Source organism: Orcinus orca, chromosome 6, assembly GCF_937001465.1.
Source record: "Orcinus orca chromosome 6, mOrcOrc1.1, whole genome shotgun sequence".
NCBI classification, from domain to species: Eukaryota; Metazoa; Chordata; class Mammalia; order Artiodactyla; family Delphinidae; genus Orcinus; species Orcinus orca.
Genome location: NC_064564.1, coordinates 5381809 through 5398602, shown reverse-complemented (window position 1 = coordinate 5398602; position 16794 = coordinate 5381809). Strand labels below are relative to the sequence as shown.

Sequence of the window (16794 nt, the reverse complement as noted above, 5' to 3'; positions counted from 1 at the left end):
CAAAGCCCACCCAAATGTTATCACAATTTAAAGTACATTAGTCCGAACTTCTTTCCCTATAATGAGGATTAACACTACATGTCTTAGTTGTCTTTTGGGGTTACTTTTTTGTAGATTTGACTTATTCGTGAAAAAAAAAAAAAGAAAAGCCAAAGGGCAGCAAATGTTTCCAGTAAAACCTCGTTTCTCATCTTGATAGAGACATCAAATTACTCTCCATGAGCAGTTTTAATGAACAAGACCGAGTGCTGATTTACTGGAGGACTTCTAACTACGAAATGCTTGTGTAGAGATTCTCTGTTGTTTTTATTCCTACTTTTAAGGCCTTTGCCCATTTCTGTGTGAACTGTTCACACAAATAGGCCAAGCAGAAGCAGTTTAATCAAAGTGGAGAAACGGATAATTTAGAAGTAGGTAGCGGAAGAGAATGGGTTTTCCCACTTTATTCCAGATCAAAGCCAGATGGATGTATTTTGAGTCCTTTCCACACAAGAAAGAGAGGATTGGCTCTCACCGAACTTGCTAATTGGGCTCTCTAAATACTGGTCTTTGCTGGAAAAGTGTTTCTTATTGCTATTTTCTCTAAAGTAAGCTGCTCTTATTTTCATGCGCCTCTGGGATGCCTGGTGAATTAGGTGTCTGCTTTCTAATACTATTTCTAGTAGAATTCTAGGGGGGCCCTTGGGAAGGTTCCAGACATGTGAACTGTTTGGGGGGCTGTTCAAAACACATTTCACAACCACAAATTAAAACCAGAGAATCCATGTGATGAAGTATAACTGTAGTCTCTATGTAACCAGCGGAATCTTTTTAAGGAATATATTCTTATTTTATTATAGGAAAACCTTGATTATGAAACAAAAGTTTATAAAGAACACTGTATAGACTAATACATTGGAAATGAGGATACAATTTACTGATTCTAATTTATCTTGAAGAGTTGGAATGACAGTGGAGAAAAGGCATGATGCTAATATAAATTTATTTTTTAAATAAATGCACTAAGTATGCTTGTTTTATTTTTTCAACAGTATGAAAGATGCAGGAGTTGGGCAGAAGCAGTGGAGGGGTCCCCCGACATCTGCCTGCCAGCAGTGCTCGGGGGTCTCTACCAGCCCCGTCTGTGGTTCAGATGGACATACCTACTCTTCTCAGGTAAGACAACGATAGTCATTTATTATAAAACATATACATATTCATATATGTATGTACATAGTCATTAGTAAGTGATTAAAACTGTTAGTTCTCCAGTGTGGTCATCCAAATACTTTAACTTTTAAAATAATGTGATTAATATTACTAGTTGGGAATATGATTCAAACATTTGTACATTTGTTTCTCCTATACAGAATTTTTAAAGTTTGAAATATTGATTCTGTGAACACTCTGAACCCTCAGATATTAAAACCAACATTTCCTTTCTTGATACTCTGAGAGAGGGCAGAAGCGTTACCATGTATATAATAATGTTAACAGTTACAACAGCTGTCCCAGCTAAAATCCGTCAACATCATTACTATTTTATTTCATATGTTATTTCCTATATTATCTCATTTAAGCCCCCCAAAATTCCTTACAGCAAAAGAGAAAAACAAGTCTCAGAAAGAAATAGCACATTTCACATATTTAGCTGACACCGAAGCCCAGATTTGATGTCTTCTCTGATTCAGTGTCTCTAGCTACATTAATCTGCACCTCGTTTGATGCCGCATATCGTTCAAGTATTTAGGAGGTTTTAAGAACTTTACGTAATAGAACATCGATGAGTTTTCTTTGATTATGTGATAGGAAGGAATATGGCTCATGACCTCTTACCTGAAACTTCAGGGTCAGATGCATTTATGAATTTAGATTGTTCTAAAATGTATTTTGAGAAGGTAAGATAGCACATTATGTAGTGTCCCCAGTGGGGCTTTACCCTGTAATTAAACAGATCAACATTTCTTTTAGAAACTATAGGTATATTCAAGTTAAATACGATCCATGAAGTCTATAAAGTAACCTTACCTCAGTTCATGTCTAGTTTTGCTTAAAGCAAAGTAAATTCCAGAAGTTTTTGGCTATCAGAACACTGTGTTTGGTGCCTACCACTTTATGAACCACACTTTTTCTCAAAGTATTTCCCTACACCTTGCACCGGCAGTTTACAGTTGAGAAGAGGGCTACAGGGACGAGGAAGCTTAATACAGTCAATAGATGTGTGCATAGTACTTACTGGGTGAGGCTACCATGTGCCTGTTTGCTAAAGTTTTCAGGATGTATGTGGGGGTGGAGATATTGCTAGGAGGAAGGAGTGTGTCACCCATCCTCTCAATACTACCTCGATCTCGGGGACCCTCTGCTTTGCAAGCTGAAATTCCTGCTGTCAGTGCAAGGGAGAAGGAACCCACCTCATATTCTCACATCCCACAGCTCACGATGTGGATCGCATTATGCTGATTCATTAACTCACAACAAAGGATGCAGGTTCTAGTATTCAGCGTGGTAGCTGGAGTTCCTTGGGAAGCAAATTTGACTCCTAAGTTGACTTGATGGACGTTGATGATTGAACAGGTTGAGTCAAGAGAGAGGCTGAGGTCATTCCCGGCATCTCCCTCAGGGAGCCCTGTGTCTTTCTCAGCCTCAGGAATGTACTTGCTGTGGGCCCTGGTGTGTTAGCACCGGGGAGGGTGTCATCCTCCCTGGAGAGGGCCAGCGTTAGGCCGCCACCTGCCTCTCTAGGACCCTCTTGCCATGATCCATTCTCTGACAGTGTACTGTCACAGGGCACAGAGGTACGATCACAAGAGGTTTCTACCTGTTGAGAGCACGTGGGAGTCTTTGTTTGATGATTTTAGAGAAACACAGTCTCCCACTCAGGACTAAATACTCTTGCCATAAGTAGACTGATTCACGTGGATTCACAATTCCTCGGGGTTTCCCACTGTTGTGAAGCCCCAGCTTACAATCCTACACCCTCACTGATATTGTCAATAGAATTATTCTAAATAATCCATCCTTGAATTATTAATTTAACATTTCTTTGGATATGTCTCACTTTCAATGCGTGCCTTGTTTGTATAGAAAGACATAAAAATAAAAAGAACATGGTTCAAATGAATATGAGTTTTTAGTCAACCCAAACTTCAATCCTCATTTCTGTTGATTCTCATTTAAGTTCGTGATTTTTTCCACTTTTGATCACCAATTCTAGCCTTAAGTGTCTACACTGACAGCAAGCTGAACTGTATAATATAATGCAAACTAAATAGTGATCTCAGCCCAGGAGGAACCCAGGCTAAACTCTTCTTACTAACACTTTTTAGAAATTCATGGGATTTAAATTCACATGAAGGCCTCAACCTTTCTTCTGTGAGACAGGCATTGCCCTAGGCTCTTTAGGCATCGCGAACAAAGACTGCAGAGGCCAGTGCCGTCTGGAGAAGCTTATCTTGTCATATGAACAAGATAATAAATAAGGCAGGTGCAGGAGTCACCTGACCTTTCTTCTGGCTCTTGCCTCACTCAGCTTTGTCAGTAGACCAGGCAAACGCTGACAGGGCAGATTTAAACAGCTTTTGGGGGCTGGTGGGCATTTGCGCTCAGAGTAAAGGTAGAGCTCCCAATCCCAAGCTCCGCGCAATCCGGGAAGCTCCTTGCTTGGAGCTGAGTGATCCTGATATGATGACGACTGACCAGAGCCAGGCCATCTGGTCCAGAGCGAGGGACCCTACATCCGGGTCTTCTTACCATCCCTCTGTATTACGGACACCCTGCACTGACATACAGGGTTTTCGGTTCGGTTCGGTTTTTGTTTTACTACTGCAAACCATATTCCTATATGTTTTATTTTAGGCCCACAATATTTTCTCATTACTTTCAGCTCAATTTATCGAGATGAAGTTTTAAGTTATATTCCGCCGTACAACATAATTGGAGGAGAGGTCGTTACAAAGCACAGTAGGTCCAGGCGCTGGGGCTGAGGTGAGAAAGACAGTTATCAGAAGGTCTCCGAAGGAAACTTTAGTCAAAGGTCATAACAAGGATTTAATCTTGGAAAGTGCCCCTCATGACACAAAGGAACCGATTTTGAATAATTATTTTATTAGCCTTCAAGCTCTGAATGTGTCAGCTTGTGTAGCCGTCCTCAGAGGAGTGTTTTTAAAATGTTTACAGAAAAGACAAAGGCACAGATGAATAACTGAAAACATAGATTTACTTGGAGAAATATTGGGACTCGTGATTTTCATAAAAAGTGTTTTTGTAATGTTATCTAATTTTTTTCATGTTAAGAAAAGCGATGGACTGTTTTGGAAGTCTACTTAATCATTCTGTTCAGAAGAACCCATGTTTTCTGAATTCTTCCGAATTCAGCAGTAGCAGAAAAATGTAAATATAAGTCTGTTCAAGGCTGTTTGAGAGGTAATCATTCCTGAAATTGACACAAAAGATGAAGGTCTCTGTTTCTTCCTTCAGGCAACGTCTCTTTGCATTGTGTTGCCTGGCTTCAGTGAAACCAGGAATTGTTCTCCAATGTAGCATCTATGTTAGAACTAGGGCATATGTTAGAACTAGAACTTTGTGTCTGACTTGTGTAGGTTGTAAGCTATATCTGCTGAGCAGAAGTCAGCAAACAATACTGATGTTCTAGAGCTCAGCCGGGTGTCTGTAACGTGAACTCTCCAGGCACAACGTGCTGGGTGGTTTTTGATACTTTTCTCTGATTTTTAGTCATGCAGTGCTTGGGAGCTGAACTATTGCAATAAATACCAGTCAGTATAGGAAACTGCGTGTGTGTGTGTGTTGAGGAAAGGCAAGTAAATAGAAAGCTTCTGCGTCTTATTCTGCAGTTCCCGACACCAGCTGCAGAGATGCCACTTAAATTGGTTTGGGACGAGGCCCTGGGAATCTAAATTTTGAAAGCTCCCCAAGTGATTTTTATGTGTAGGCATGGTTGAGAACCACCGTTGCATCTCTTCAATCTATTGCCTTTGAATTCTTAGATATAACAGTTGTTGTTCTTGTATTTAATAAAGTAGAACAGTAACATTAGCACTGAAGTGGAAGCATTTACTCTTCGTTGTAATTTGAGAAAATTCCATTGTAAGTTTCCACATTCTCCTGTTAGCATTTGGTATTTACATGTCCTGCCTTCCTTCCCCTGAACACTTTGAGCTCATTTTATTTTGAAAGATTGACAGTCAGGAATAGATGTGCACTGTTTCTCTTTGAACTGCTTTTCAACTTGGCTTGGCTTTTGGCTCCTGGCTGGGATGCTGTATTTTTGAGAGTTAAGGCTTTAATCTCTCGGTACCCCAAACACCTGCATCTCCTTCCCCAGGACTTTGCTTCATGGATTATTTTATGCTTTTCCGTAGCCTTGACAAAGACGTAGGCTTGCTTTCCTGACCTGTTCAAGACTCGAGTTATATATATTGAATGAGTTTAGGACAGTGTTCACTAGTTTCTACATTGATATATTGATTTATTTTTGAAATTATAATCTTACTTTTGTGTGAGTAACTGTGTGTTAAATGGTCTTTCACCAAACTCCATAGATATTGTAGAGGTTTTGTGATTTCTTTAATTTCTTTAATTATGTTTAATGTAGTTCCTTAGGAGGATGAAAAGTTGGGAAACGTATGTGTTGTCACACACTCATCTTTGAAGTAGCGACCATCCGTAAAATCTGAATCTGCGTTTTGACCCGTGGTCTTTACCGCTTGTTTCGCACTCTGCCTGGCCAGCTGCTCCATGACACACTGGACACTCTTTGCCGCGGCTTCACCAAGACTGACAACATTTACCAGCAACTCAGAAAGTGCCAAATTCAGGGATTATTCCAAAGCGCTTTCCTTATTAGGTGGAAATGAAGTAGTGGGCAGTGTTATGAGTCCCTTATCATCTTCTGCTTCTTTTTGTTCTCAAATCCCCGGTGGTCCTAGACTGTGCAGTGACCACCTTTGGACAGAGGCTTAGCGAGGACCTGGGTGCCTTGCCCCAGGGCACGGAAGTTCGGCCACGCTGCTGTGACAGCTGGACACTGAGTTCTGAGGGCCTTCCCAGTGCTCGGACCAGTGCCTCCCAGGGCGGATGCCAGGGCTCGGCTATGGGGACCAGCCCTGTGCCTGCCTCTTGTCTGACATCTGCTGTAACCTGTGCATTGATCTTGCAGTGCGGTGACCCGTGACCTTTTCACTACATTGAACTTCATACTCTCATATAGATACGTGTGTCTACACTGATCAAGCATTTATTTAGCTCTTTTTGGGGGCAGATACTGTAAACACTTTGAGTATATTAACTTACGGTTGTCCCTTTTATAGATGCACTGATGCACAGAAGTGAAGTAATTTGCCCAATGTCTCAGTGAAGTCCAGTGTCCATTGTCTAAATTGAGATCATTTTTGCTTTTGCTTTTTTTTTTTGGCTGTGTTGTGTCTTCGTTGCTGCCCGTGGGCTTTCTCTAGTTGCGGTGAGCGGGGGCTACTCTTCATTGTGGTGTGTGGGCTTCTCATTGCAGTGGCTTCTCTCATTGTGGAGCATGGGCTCTAGGCACACAGGCTTCAGTAGTTGCGGTGCGCGGGCTCAGTAGTTGTGGCTCGTGGGCTCTAGAGCACAGGCTCGTAGTTGTGGCACATGGGCTTAGTTGCTCCTTGGCATGTGGGATCTTCCCAGACCAGGACTCAAACCCATGTCCCCTGCATTGGCAGGCGGATTCTTAACCATTGCATTGCCAGGGAAGTCCCCACTTTTTTTTTTTTTTAAATAGGAATTTGGAGCAGAAAACCTTTTTAAAAAATTAAGTGCCCTTCATTTTTTCTAGTTACTACGCATAATAAATGTGATAACTATTTTTATTTGAATCACTAAGTAAAGATGGCAATATATGCCCTTTAAGTTTATAGTTGCTTGTTTGTCACTGGTTTGAAGCCTGTGGTTTCAGAGCCATTTTTCAGAATTATATTTTTAGAGATTTCTGCATGATACAGAAGCCTAAATCATCAGTTTTCTATGGTTATAACTTCTTGTAGAAGACAATCTTCGGTGTTTTCTTAGGAGACTGAAAGTTTTAACTCTTAGGTTTGTGTGTACGTGGTGATTGGTCTTTGTGTTTGGTAAGAGGCAGGGGGTGAATATCACTTCTTCAGTGTAGCCAGTTGTGGGAACATCCATTTGTTGTTTTTGCCCCATCAGATTGCCTAGGTTTCTTTGTCAAACATGAAGTGGTCCTGAAAGTGGGAGTCTTTCTGTGTCTGTTTTGTTTGGGGTTGTTTTTGTTTTTTTTTTGCGGTACGCAGGCCTCTCACTGCTGTGGCCTCTGCCGCTGCGGAGCACAGGCTCCGGACGCACAGGCGCAGCGGCCATGGCTCACGGGACCAGCCGCTCCGCGGCATGTGGGATCTTCCCGGACCGGGGCACGAACCCGTGTCCCCTGCATCGGCCGGCGGACTGTCAACCAATGCGCCACCAGGGAAGCCCTCTGTGTCTGTTTTGTCTCGGGGAATTATTCATCTGCCCCTAGGATGTGCCGCACAACCTGTTTGCCTGTGTCTTTATGTTAAGTTTTGAGTTCAAGTGCTGCAAGTCTGACTTGATTCCACCTTTTCAGTGCTGCTTCAGCACTTGCCCTTTGCGTTTCCATATGAATTTTAGAATCGGTCTGTCAATTTCTACAAAAAAACAGCTTGAATAATCATTAAGATTTTGTCAAATCTGTAGATAAATTTGAGGAGATGGATAACAATCTTCAAATCCACACACTAGGTATATGTCTTCATTTTGTTAGCTAAAGTTAATAAAAGTTTTGTAGTTTTTGGTATAGGGACCTGTAATATTTTTTGTTAAATGTATTGCTAACTTATTTTTATTAATGCTACTGTAAATTTAGTTGTGACGTTTATTTGCTAGTGTATTGTCATATAACTAATCTTTCTATACTGACCCTGTTTATTGACACCTTGCTAAATTCACTTATTTCTAACAGTGTTTTGTTGTGGCTGTCTCAGGATTTTCTACGCCTATAATCATCTTTGAATAGACACAGATTTATTTCTTCCTTTCCTTCTTTTTATGCATTTTTTCTTTTTTTTGCCTTATTATTCTGGTTAAGGCTTTCAGTACAATGTTCAATGTACCTCTTTGCCTTAATCCAAATTTAGGAGAAAGTTTTCAGTATTTTACCATTAGGTATGAAGTTATATACAGGTTTTGTATATGCTAATCAGGTTCTTTGCAGCCCTCATAGAATAGAACATGCAGGGTCAGTGTCTATATTTTGTGTTATTATCTATTAAAAATGAGAGAACAACACATATGTTCACTGGTGGAATCTCCGTGCTTTCTTAGATAATATAATTTTTGCCTTTTCAATGAAAGGAACTTGTATTTTGTAAATATTCCACAGGGTTTGCATTTCTAAGGAGACGGTTTTCTAAAAATCTTTACATATGTAGAGCATGCTTGGATATGCATATTCTCTAAGGGAAGTGTAATAACGGTAGTCGTTGGCATGTAGTAGCTGTCGCTGTTAAAGTCATAGAGGCAGGAATTCCTAAAATAATTGAGCAACGATGTCAAGTAATGGTCTAAATATTTTGTGCGCTAACCTGATATTTAAAACAACCCTAGAAGACAGATTCTCTAGTGGTCCACAATCATTAGATAAGGGAGAGGAGACACAGAGCAGCCGTGAAGCTGGAAAGTAACGACGCCAGGATCAAGGTCAGCTTCAGGCACACGGTGGCCACTGTGCTGTTCTGGGCGTGGACAGGCCAGCGAGCTCCTGATTGATGTACTTATCAGGCCTGGGTTTTACCCTAGTGATGTCCTTTGTAACCTCAATTATTCGTCACTTTATCAAGAAGCAAGAATCATGATAGGCAATAGGAGAGATTTAGAGAAGACATGTATATTCCAGCTCTTTAAAAACTCAGGTTATAGCAAGATAAAGAGGCATCCATGTGTGAAGGTAACTGAGGCATTCTTACCCTGCTGGTAGAAGGCGTTCCCGCTGAGATATACCATGAGTTTCTAGCAAGTTCAGGGCCAGCGTGCTGGTAGCACCTTTGGAAAAGCTGTGTCTGCATCTCTTTTGTCTAAATCACAACTCGTGCCAGCAGAGAAAAGATTCTCAGAAGGCTGATACTTAGTGCCTGCCTCGTGTGTGTTGATGGCTGCTCTGAGTTACTGTATTAATGCACGTATTCATTAATGTGATGTGATAATTTTCATATGAATTATTCCTCAGACAACAGTAGGAGACACAAAAAACACTCACTAATAATTTAAAGATAAGGAATCTGAAGCACAAAGATATTAAGTATATTCATAAGGTCACAGGGCTGGTAAACAGCAAGGCTACAAATAAAAGTACGAAAGATAGGAAATAATAATATGTAATAAATCAGTGTAATGTAATATGGTATGTATTTATGCATATTAATGATTTATTAATAGCAATGTGGATAACATTATTAGAGGAATGTGGTGTTAATACAGTGAGAAATTATTTTTCTCGGCAAAGAAAAGTCAAGTGTGTCCTGTATAGTATGTACTTATATGTGTGTAGATTTATAATCATGTAAATTATGGAATAAACACAATAGTGTGTGGCTGTCATACCCTTCCAGTGAACGCATGGGCAAATTATAGATTTCCTGCCATCTCTCTGTGATCACTGTGTATTTCATTGTCTGTTATCTCGCTCCACCTCAATGCTCTCCACCAAGGAAATTGATCCAGTTCTGTGAACAGACAACAGGTTAAGGATGCTATGGCTTCTGAAACAAGCCAATTAAACAAAAGCCAGCTGAAACTAGGAGGTAATTAAGCTCTAATATAGAAACTGGGGGGGCAAAAAAGAAATAATACCATTACTGGGTAATAAAATACCATTATTGCGGTACAATATTTATACCTTTGAACCTGTTCTCTTACAGACCTGGGGTTTTGGATTTCACCACCTCAGAGCAGAGGTTGGGGAAGCCCCAGGGATGATAAATAGAATTTAAGGGATTCTGTGTACTCAGTACCCCTGACACTTGAAAATCCCAACATAAGTTCTCTCTGTAGAAAAGTACCAGGAATCCAGACTCCTAAGGATTCTCCAGATGGTATTCTGCCAACTCTTTGTTCACATACCAATAAATCTTATAAGTAGAAGAAACACACTAATATAAATAAACCAACAAACTAAATGACAAAAGCCAACAGGTAAGGAGGGAACAATGTAAGAACAAAACTAGACAGGTTTCAATACTTAAATATCAAAACTATCAGATAAATAATTAGGTAAAACAGAACATACAACCACTATATGAAATGTTTTTAATGTGTAAAATGTTTACAGACTTAAAGTGGTGTTGAAAGATACAGGAAGACCAACATAATTTCAGAAAATATTAGATTTGCAAAATAACCAAATATGACCTGTTCAATTAAAAATATATTTAAAAATTAAATATATTTAATTAGACATTAGATGAAGAGAATTAATGAACTATAATATATGCATATGCATGTGATAATATGCATATAAAAAACAGAAAATATATGTAACAAAAATAAGTTAAGTATATAAACATAATGTCTATGTGTATATATTTGTGTATTTATATATTTCAGAAAAATGACTGATATATTTCAGAAAATATTTCAGAAAAATTATCCAAAAAGTGTAATAGGGGATAGAGACTAGAATGAGAAGGGATAAGTAAATTTAATCTGAGATACAGAAAGAGAAGCCAGAAATAATAAGGTGGAGAAAATGTTAAAAGAGATATTGAAAATTTTTCCAGAAATGTTGAAAGGCATGAATCTACAAATACAAGAAGTACAATGTGCCAGGTGAGAAAAGTAAGAAGAAATGATTGATTATCAGAATAAAATCCAGCCAGATTAAAAAGCCACATTACTTGCCAAATATATTATACCATTACACAAAGATGATCTCAACAAGATTAATGGAATTCATAAAACAGTGGAAAAGCACACTTATGATATTGAAAGCTAAAGATAATTAAAAGCAGATACTTCAGGAGAAAGTCTCTTCCAAGTCTGCCACACAAACATCCTCGTACAGAACAAATTGTCTGTGCCTCTGACGGGAAGACATGCAGAACTATGCGTGACCTAGCAGAACTGGCTCTTATCATATCCACCCTCATTCCCTATCTTCTTGGCCAGAGACTTCTCCTGTAAGTACCTCGCTCCATCAACCACTGCATCCATACGATCAACAGTGCAGGGGCCAATCCCGGTCAGTTTATCTCAGGCAGCATTTAACGAAGGCTGACACCCAGGGCGATCCAAGCAGAAGGGGAGACCAGCCTGTTTGCAGTGTTGACACCTCCCCTCTCCAGGGCCCCGGGCCCCACCTCCCCACAAACCCTGTAAACCCCCAAGGTCTGCCTTAGAAATCCAAGTGGCTTTTGCCTCAAGTGTCCGTCTTCATCTGACCATCTGGCCTGAGAATTTAACCCAGGGACAGCAGGATGCATTAGTGACTGCATAGACCTCACTTGGCCAAGGAGGCTTTTATGACAATGATGTCATCCAGTGGTCAGTCTTGAAGCTGAAGTGAATCCCTTCCAGGAGCAACATGGTGTCATTGATCACCTCACCTAAGATCAGTGACAGTTTTTATATCAGCTTTTCTAATTGGATCCCTCCTGTTAGGGAGAGAACTTCCTGGAAGATGCTCATAGGGATGAGTCAGGTGTGTCACCTGAAACTGAATGCCCGAGGGTCCCTTCCCTGTGGAGAGAGCTCCTCAGGTATCTGAAGGCTACACCATCTGCTAGGGGCATTTCCTAAAGCAGGTGATGGTCTCAGACCACCCAGCGGGAGCACATCACCATTTTTTTAAGACAGAGGTGAGTTCATGCCTGGTGTCCATCACCAGTAATGTGCAGGGTGTCCTGGAAAGAAAGTGTTGTTAAAACTGCCATGACCTGCAGGCAGGACCTACGTTGTTCAGGGAACACAGGGCATCCCATGTGCCCTCCAGCCTGGCTGGGAGAGCTTAGGTGTCCCAACTGAGTTGGAATAATTGACTCTGCTCCTGTTTTTGGAGTGAAAGCTGGAAAGAAGCCTGTTCCCTATGTCCTATGTTTTTCCAAAAGACAATCCTGGTGGCATCCATCCACCTCCGAGGATGGCTAAGAATGGGGTCTGGGAAAGGCATCTGGACATGTTGGCAGGTGTTTATACAGGAGTTTCAGGAGCTGGTCCATGCCTTCCTGTTCCTGGAGGCTGCGTGATAAGTTAGGAAGGATGGAGAAGGGGAGTCCAGGGAGGGCAACTCCAGCAGTCAGGTATTTTAAATAAGGCATCTGCAGCACTGGGAGGGCACACAGGGCACCTGCTTTGACGAGGAGAGACAGGCATTGTTCTGGAAGACGGAGCATCTGTGATGCCTCTCCCTCCGCCACTTCCCAGGGCCTGAGGCGTCCCCTCCCCGGGTGTTGGGGTTGTGGCTCTCCCTGTGTTACCATAAAATTACCCTGCCAATGACAGCAACTCAGAGGTCCCATTTCTTCCTATCAGCCTCTCAACCTCACCCATAAACAGTTCATCTATAAGCGTCCAGCCCAGGAGGGAAGAGGGCACTTTTGTGAAAGTTAGAGACCCGTTACATCCCTGCCTGTGACCTGCATGGACAAATGTCCAGGACCACCTCCATCCAACCAGGGAATCCAGGGGCTGGAACCAGAATTGAGTTTAATGCCCAAGGTCCCCTGTGGACAGGCCGTCACGCAGAGGTGCAGCGTCGGACCAGCCTGCAATATCAATTAGGAAAGAAAGTAAAGATCCTGAAGGTTTAAATAAGTCCATATAGTCTCTCTCGTGCTTCCGTTACCCAGGAGCCAGCCGAGCGGTTATGTTCCCTTTCTGGAAGCAGTGGAATTGTGACCACACTGCCTTAGTCAGTGAGGCAGGTCCAGTCAGAAACCCTTTTGAGCAGGATTTTGAAGAGACCAGCCATTGCCGACCAAGATCAGTAGTTTGTGGACGGTGAGGGGCAAGGACTTTCCATGCAACGCAGTCAGCTATGCCTGTCAGCCTGTGAATGAGTAGATTTTGTGATAAAAGTTGCCCTGAGGTCAAACGACAAATAGTCCAGTACGTCAAACTCATAACGCAGATATGTCTCAACACTGCTTCCACGGTCAGCTGATGCAACTGCAGTAGCAACAGTGTCACCTGAAAGCGGGTCAGGAGAGATTAGGCCCCAGAAGGGTCCATCGGGGATGCAGTGGGGCGTGGACACAGCTTGCTGGACGGCTTCTGGTCAGCCTGTCAGCTGAGCTGATGAAAGGACCACGTAGAGCACCGTCATTCTTCCCCCAAGGCCCTAAGGGAACAGTCCGGGGCTGGGGCTACTTTGGGGGTGGCGACCTAAGGGGTAACAGCGTTCCTTCCGCGTGGGAGACGCTGACCGTGCAAAACCACCCACGTCGTTTAAGGAGCTGTAGTGAACAGGCCCCTGAAATTTGTCCTGAGTGTATCGGCCATCTCCTCCGTGCGGAGCGAGGCTTGACTCTCCTTCGCACAGGCCCCCCTGTGGACGCCGAAGATGCCGGGCAGTGCAGGCGTCCGGCGGCTCTGGAGGCAGACGGCGAGGAAGGGGTCAGCGCGAGAGCTTCAGCGGCGGCGCCCGGGCGCTCCCCCCCGAGGGCACGCCGCTCCGGCTCAGGCAGCGCGGGGCGTGGGCGCCAGCCGGTCCAGAAGGGGCCCCCGAAAGGGCAGCGGGCTTGCCTGCCCTGCCCGGGCCCTTGGCTCAATCCAACTGCCCCTCCCCAGCAGGCCCGGCACGTCCGTCGCGGCCACACTTGCACGGCCCCTCGAGGGCCACAGCTCTCGGCCAGAGGAGGGTGCGTGTGTGTGGCCTTCCGCCTTGTTCGGGACCTGGAAAGCTGGCCTCGTGCTCAGCGGCTCGGCCTTCCGCGTCCCGCCCGGCGCTCGGGAGCCGTAAGCAGAGCCCGTGTGGCCGGCTTCGCTCGGTGCCGCGCCTTGCGCCCAGGCCCAGGGGTTCGGGAACCGGGGGACAGTGTGTGAGCCTGTCGCCGGCTTTGGCTTGTGCCTGGTCTGAGGGCGTTTGCCCCGGGTATCTCCTCCTCTTCGGACCTGGGCTCGGGGCCCGGAGTCCTCTCTTCTCCAGAAAGCGTCTTTGCTGCCGCAAAAAACTGTGGAGAACTGTGAGGGTCTGGGATTTTTACCCTGTTTCACACGTACTACAGAAGACACGGGCCTCCTGGGTCACTTGTTACTCACGACACCAACAGTTCGGTCTTCGTGCTGGCGTCCATTCTCTTTCCCCCACAAGGCCCAAGGGCCGTGCGGAGTGACCCAGTTGTGTGCTCCACACACACGGGGTTTGTGTCACAGCACAGGAGACCCCATGGGTGACCACGGGCTGCAGACAGGCCTGCCCACCCTCTGCCCCTTGGGGGGAGTTACCTCTGTTTTACTGAGAAGCAAACAAATCTGCCTTCTCCGCAGAGGACACGTCATCTCTCTCCGGCAAGGACTCTCGATGTTCAGACAAATTTAAGAGATTCCACAAAGCAAAAGGCACTCAGTGCCTCTGCTCCAAGATGTGTAGAAACATAGGAGATTCCTGGGGACTCGACTGCCAGTACTGCAGAATAGTCGGACAAATTAGATCTTCAGATAAAAGCCGTAGAAGATGAAAAGGATTACTGCATAATGATTAATACGTTAATTCACCTGGAAAATCGAAGAATTCCAGTCTTATGTGTGTATAGTTAGTCGCCAGATACATAAAGCAGTTTCTACAGGGAGAAACTGTCGCATTTCTCTAACACATCCTGAGATCTCAGCGCTCCTCTCTTAGAAACTGATGGAGCTACAGGAAAGAAAGTTAGGTCCCTCCCTGGGCCTCGCGCTCCGTGGGACCCACTGCACGAGGTGGGTTGAACCGGTACCTCGGTCCCGGAGGGGTGCCTGCCTGTGCCTGAGAGCCTGGGCGTCCAGTGCGGCTGCTCCGGGACCTTCCATGCTGAGGAGAGGACCGTGAGTGGTGCTGTGGAATAATTATGAAAGTAGGTTGAGCATGTGACTGGATCCACATTTCTCCTTGTTGAACCAAGTGCTGACAAACGCGGAAAATAGGCCTGAAGGGATCCTGGGCGTTGGATCGGAATCAGAGGGATGAGTGTGAACTCATTTGAGTAGTTTTGTGCACAAGGATGCATGTGAATTGGTCCCAGATGTATGTCCGTGTGAGTAGGTGTTCCAGCAGGATGGTAGTTTATTCTTAATATTGGACGCACTGTCCGCCTCAGAAAGGCCGTCTAGTTTGCTGCCACTCTGCTTCACCTGACTGTGGCGTTTGTCCTTTTTACATTCACCTTCCCTGCAGTAACTCGTCCTTCATCCTGTGTTCTGACCACCCCGATAGCAGGCCCTCCGTCCTTCCTGGGAGGTGGAGGATCTTCTCTCCCATCACGGTCTTGGTTGCAGGTGCCCTCCTGAGGTCAGTGGACAGAGGGCACCCTTGCTCTGGAGCGCTAGCTCCTCAGTTAGCCCCTCCCCTTTACTCAAGGGGACACTTGACACAGCGGGAAAACCAAGTCTTGTGTCCTGGTATCTTTGTGTCAAAGCTCATGGCACCCCTCTTCCCCTCTTTCTCTTTCCGTTCATCCCAAAGGGCATCTTTGCTACCAGTGCATCAAACTGTATAGGGCAGCTGACCCTTCGGTGCATGTCTTAGCTTTAAGAGTAGTACATACTTTTTAACAGGCGCTTGGTATTTCTTAAGCGTGATAAACAAGGAATTTCCTCGTGCTTTCTATTGATTAGAGAACAGTTAAAATGAGAAGTTCAGTATGTAAGCCCCACAGACATTAAAACGTGTGCACGAACTATCACACGTCAGTGTTTCCATGTTTGTATTATCGTTGGTGTCTTCTGCTGCTTTGAGGTCTTCAGAGGCTTGTCTCTTGTTACCTAAATGTAACCTTCTGTCCTGATTCTTTCATCTCCTTGTACGTTTTTTAAAATACACCTCTTGTTTCCTACTCCCATTCTTTTTTTAAAAATTCACTGTCATTTATTTCTGTAAAGATAATGTCTCCTCAAATGTCATCCTCCTTTTGAGGAGTGCTTGGTGTCACAGCCTTCTGTGTTCATCCACTTCTTAAGTATTTTTAACCACTCCTGCACCTCTGGAAAATTCTGAGTTGTTACCTTACAAAGTTCATGTTATATATCTGAAGGTAAATAAAGGAAATACAAATCAATAGTCATTTAAAATAGTTTTATTAATTTCATGTATGTATTGTATCAGTCATCAAACAATATGTTTTTATAGGTCTTATTTTAATTGAAACTATTACTGATACTTGAAAGAAACTTTCATCTGGAGTAATTTAAGTAAGAATTTTGGTTTAATGAGAAAATTCAGTGAAACATGTAAGCATGAAATGATGGTAAAATAAACATACTATCCCTTTGACCCTTAAAATCTTTTAAATTTATTACCAGATTTTGAAGTCTAGAATAACTGTTTTCAACAACGGCCTAACAAAGAGGAAAATCCATACATGAGCTCTTCCTTATGCACAGAAATCGTGGACTGGGAGACCCTGACTAGATGGTCCTGCAGCTCCACTAAATGATTCAATGTATGAAAAGCGGGTTTTCTTTATGCATACACTAGCAGCCTTGCCTGAGGTGAGGGTCATTACGCATCCTGACCTTGTAGGATTACTCTGGATTAAATTGAGTTGAAGGCAGAATGCAGTGTTGAAACCCCAGGGACACCTGGGAACAAAGACTGAGCAAAGG

At 43.5% G+C, this 16794-nt stretch overlaps 1 protein-coding gene across 3 annotated transcripts in view; it reads left to right on the top strand.

Moving 5' to 3' along the window:
- SPOCK3 (SPARC (osteonectin), cwcv and kazal like domains proteoglycan 3) overlaps positions 1-16794 on the top strand; it is a 440790-nt gene that overhangs the window by 250958 nt on the left and 173038 nt on the right. For all 3 annotated transcript variants that reach the window (XM_049711361.1, XM_049711362.1, XM_033403539.2), the window contains exon 5: positions 1032-1155. In XM_049711361.1, coding sequence (XP_049567318.1) covers positions 1032-1155 — 124 coding nt within the window. The remainder of the gene's footprint in view (positions 1-1031; positions 1156-16794) is intronic.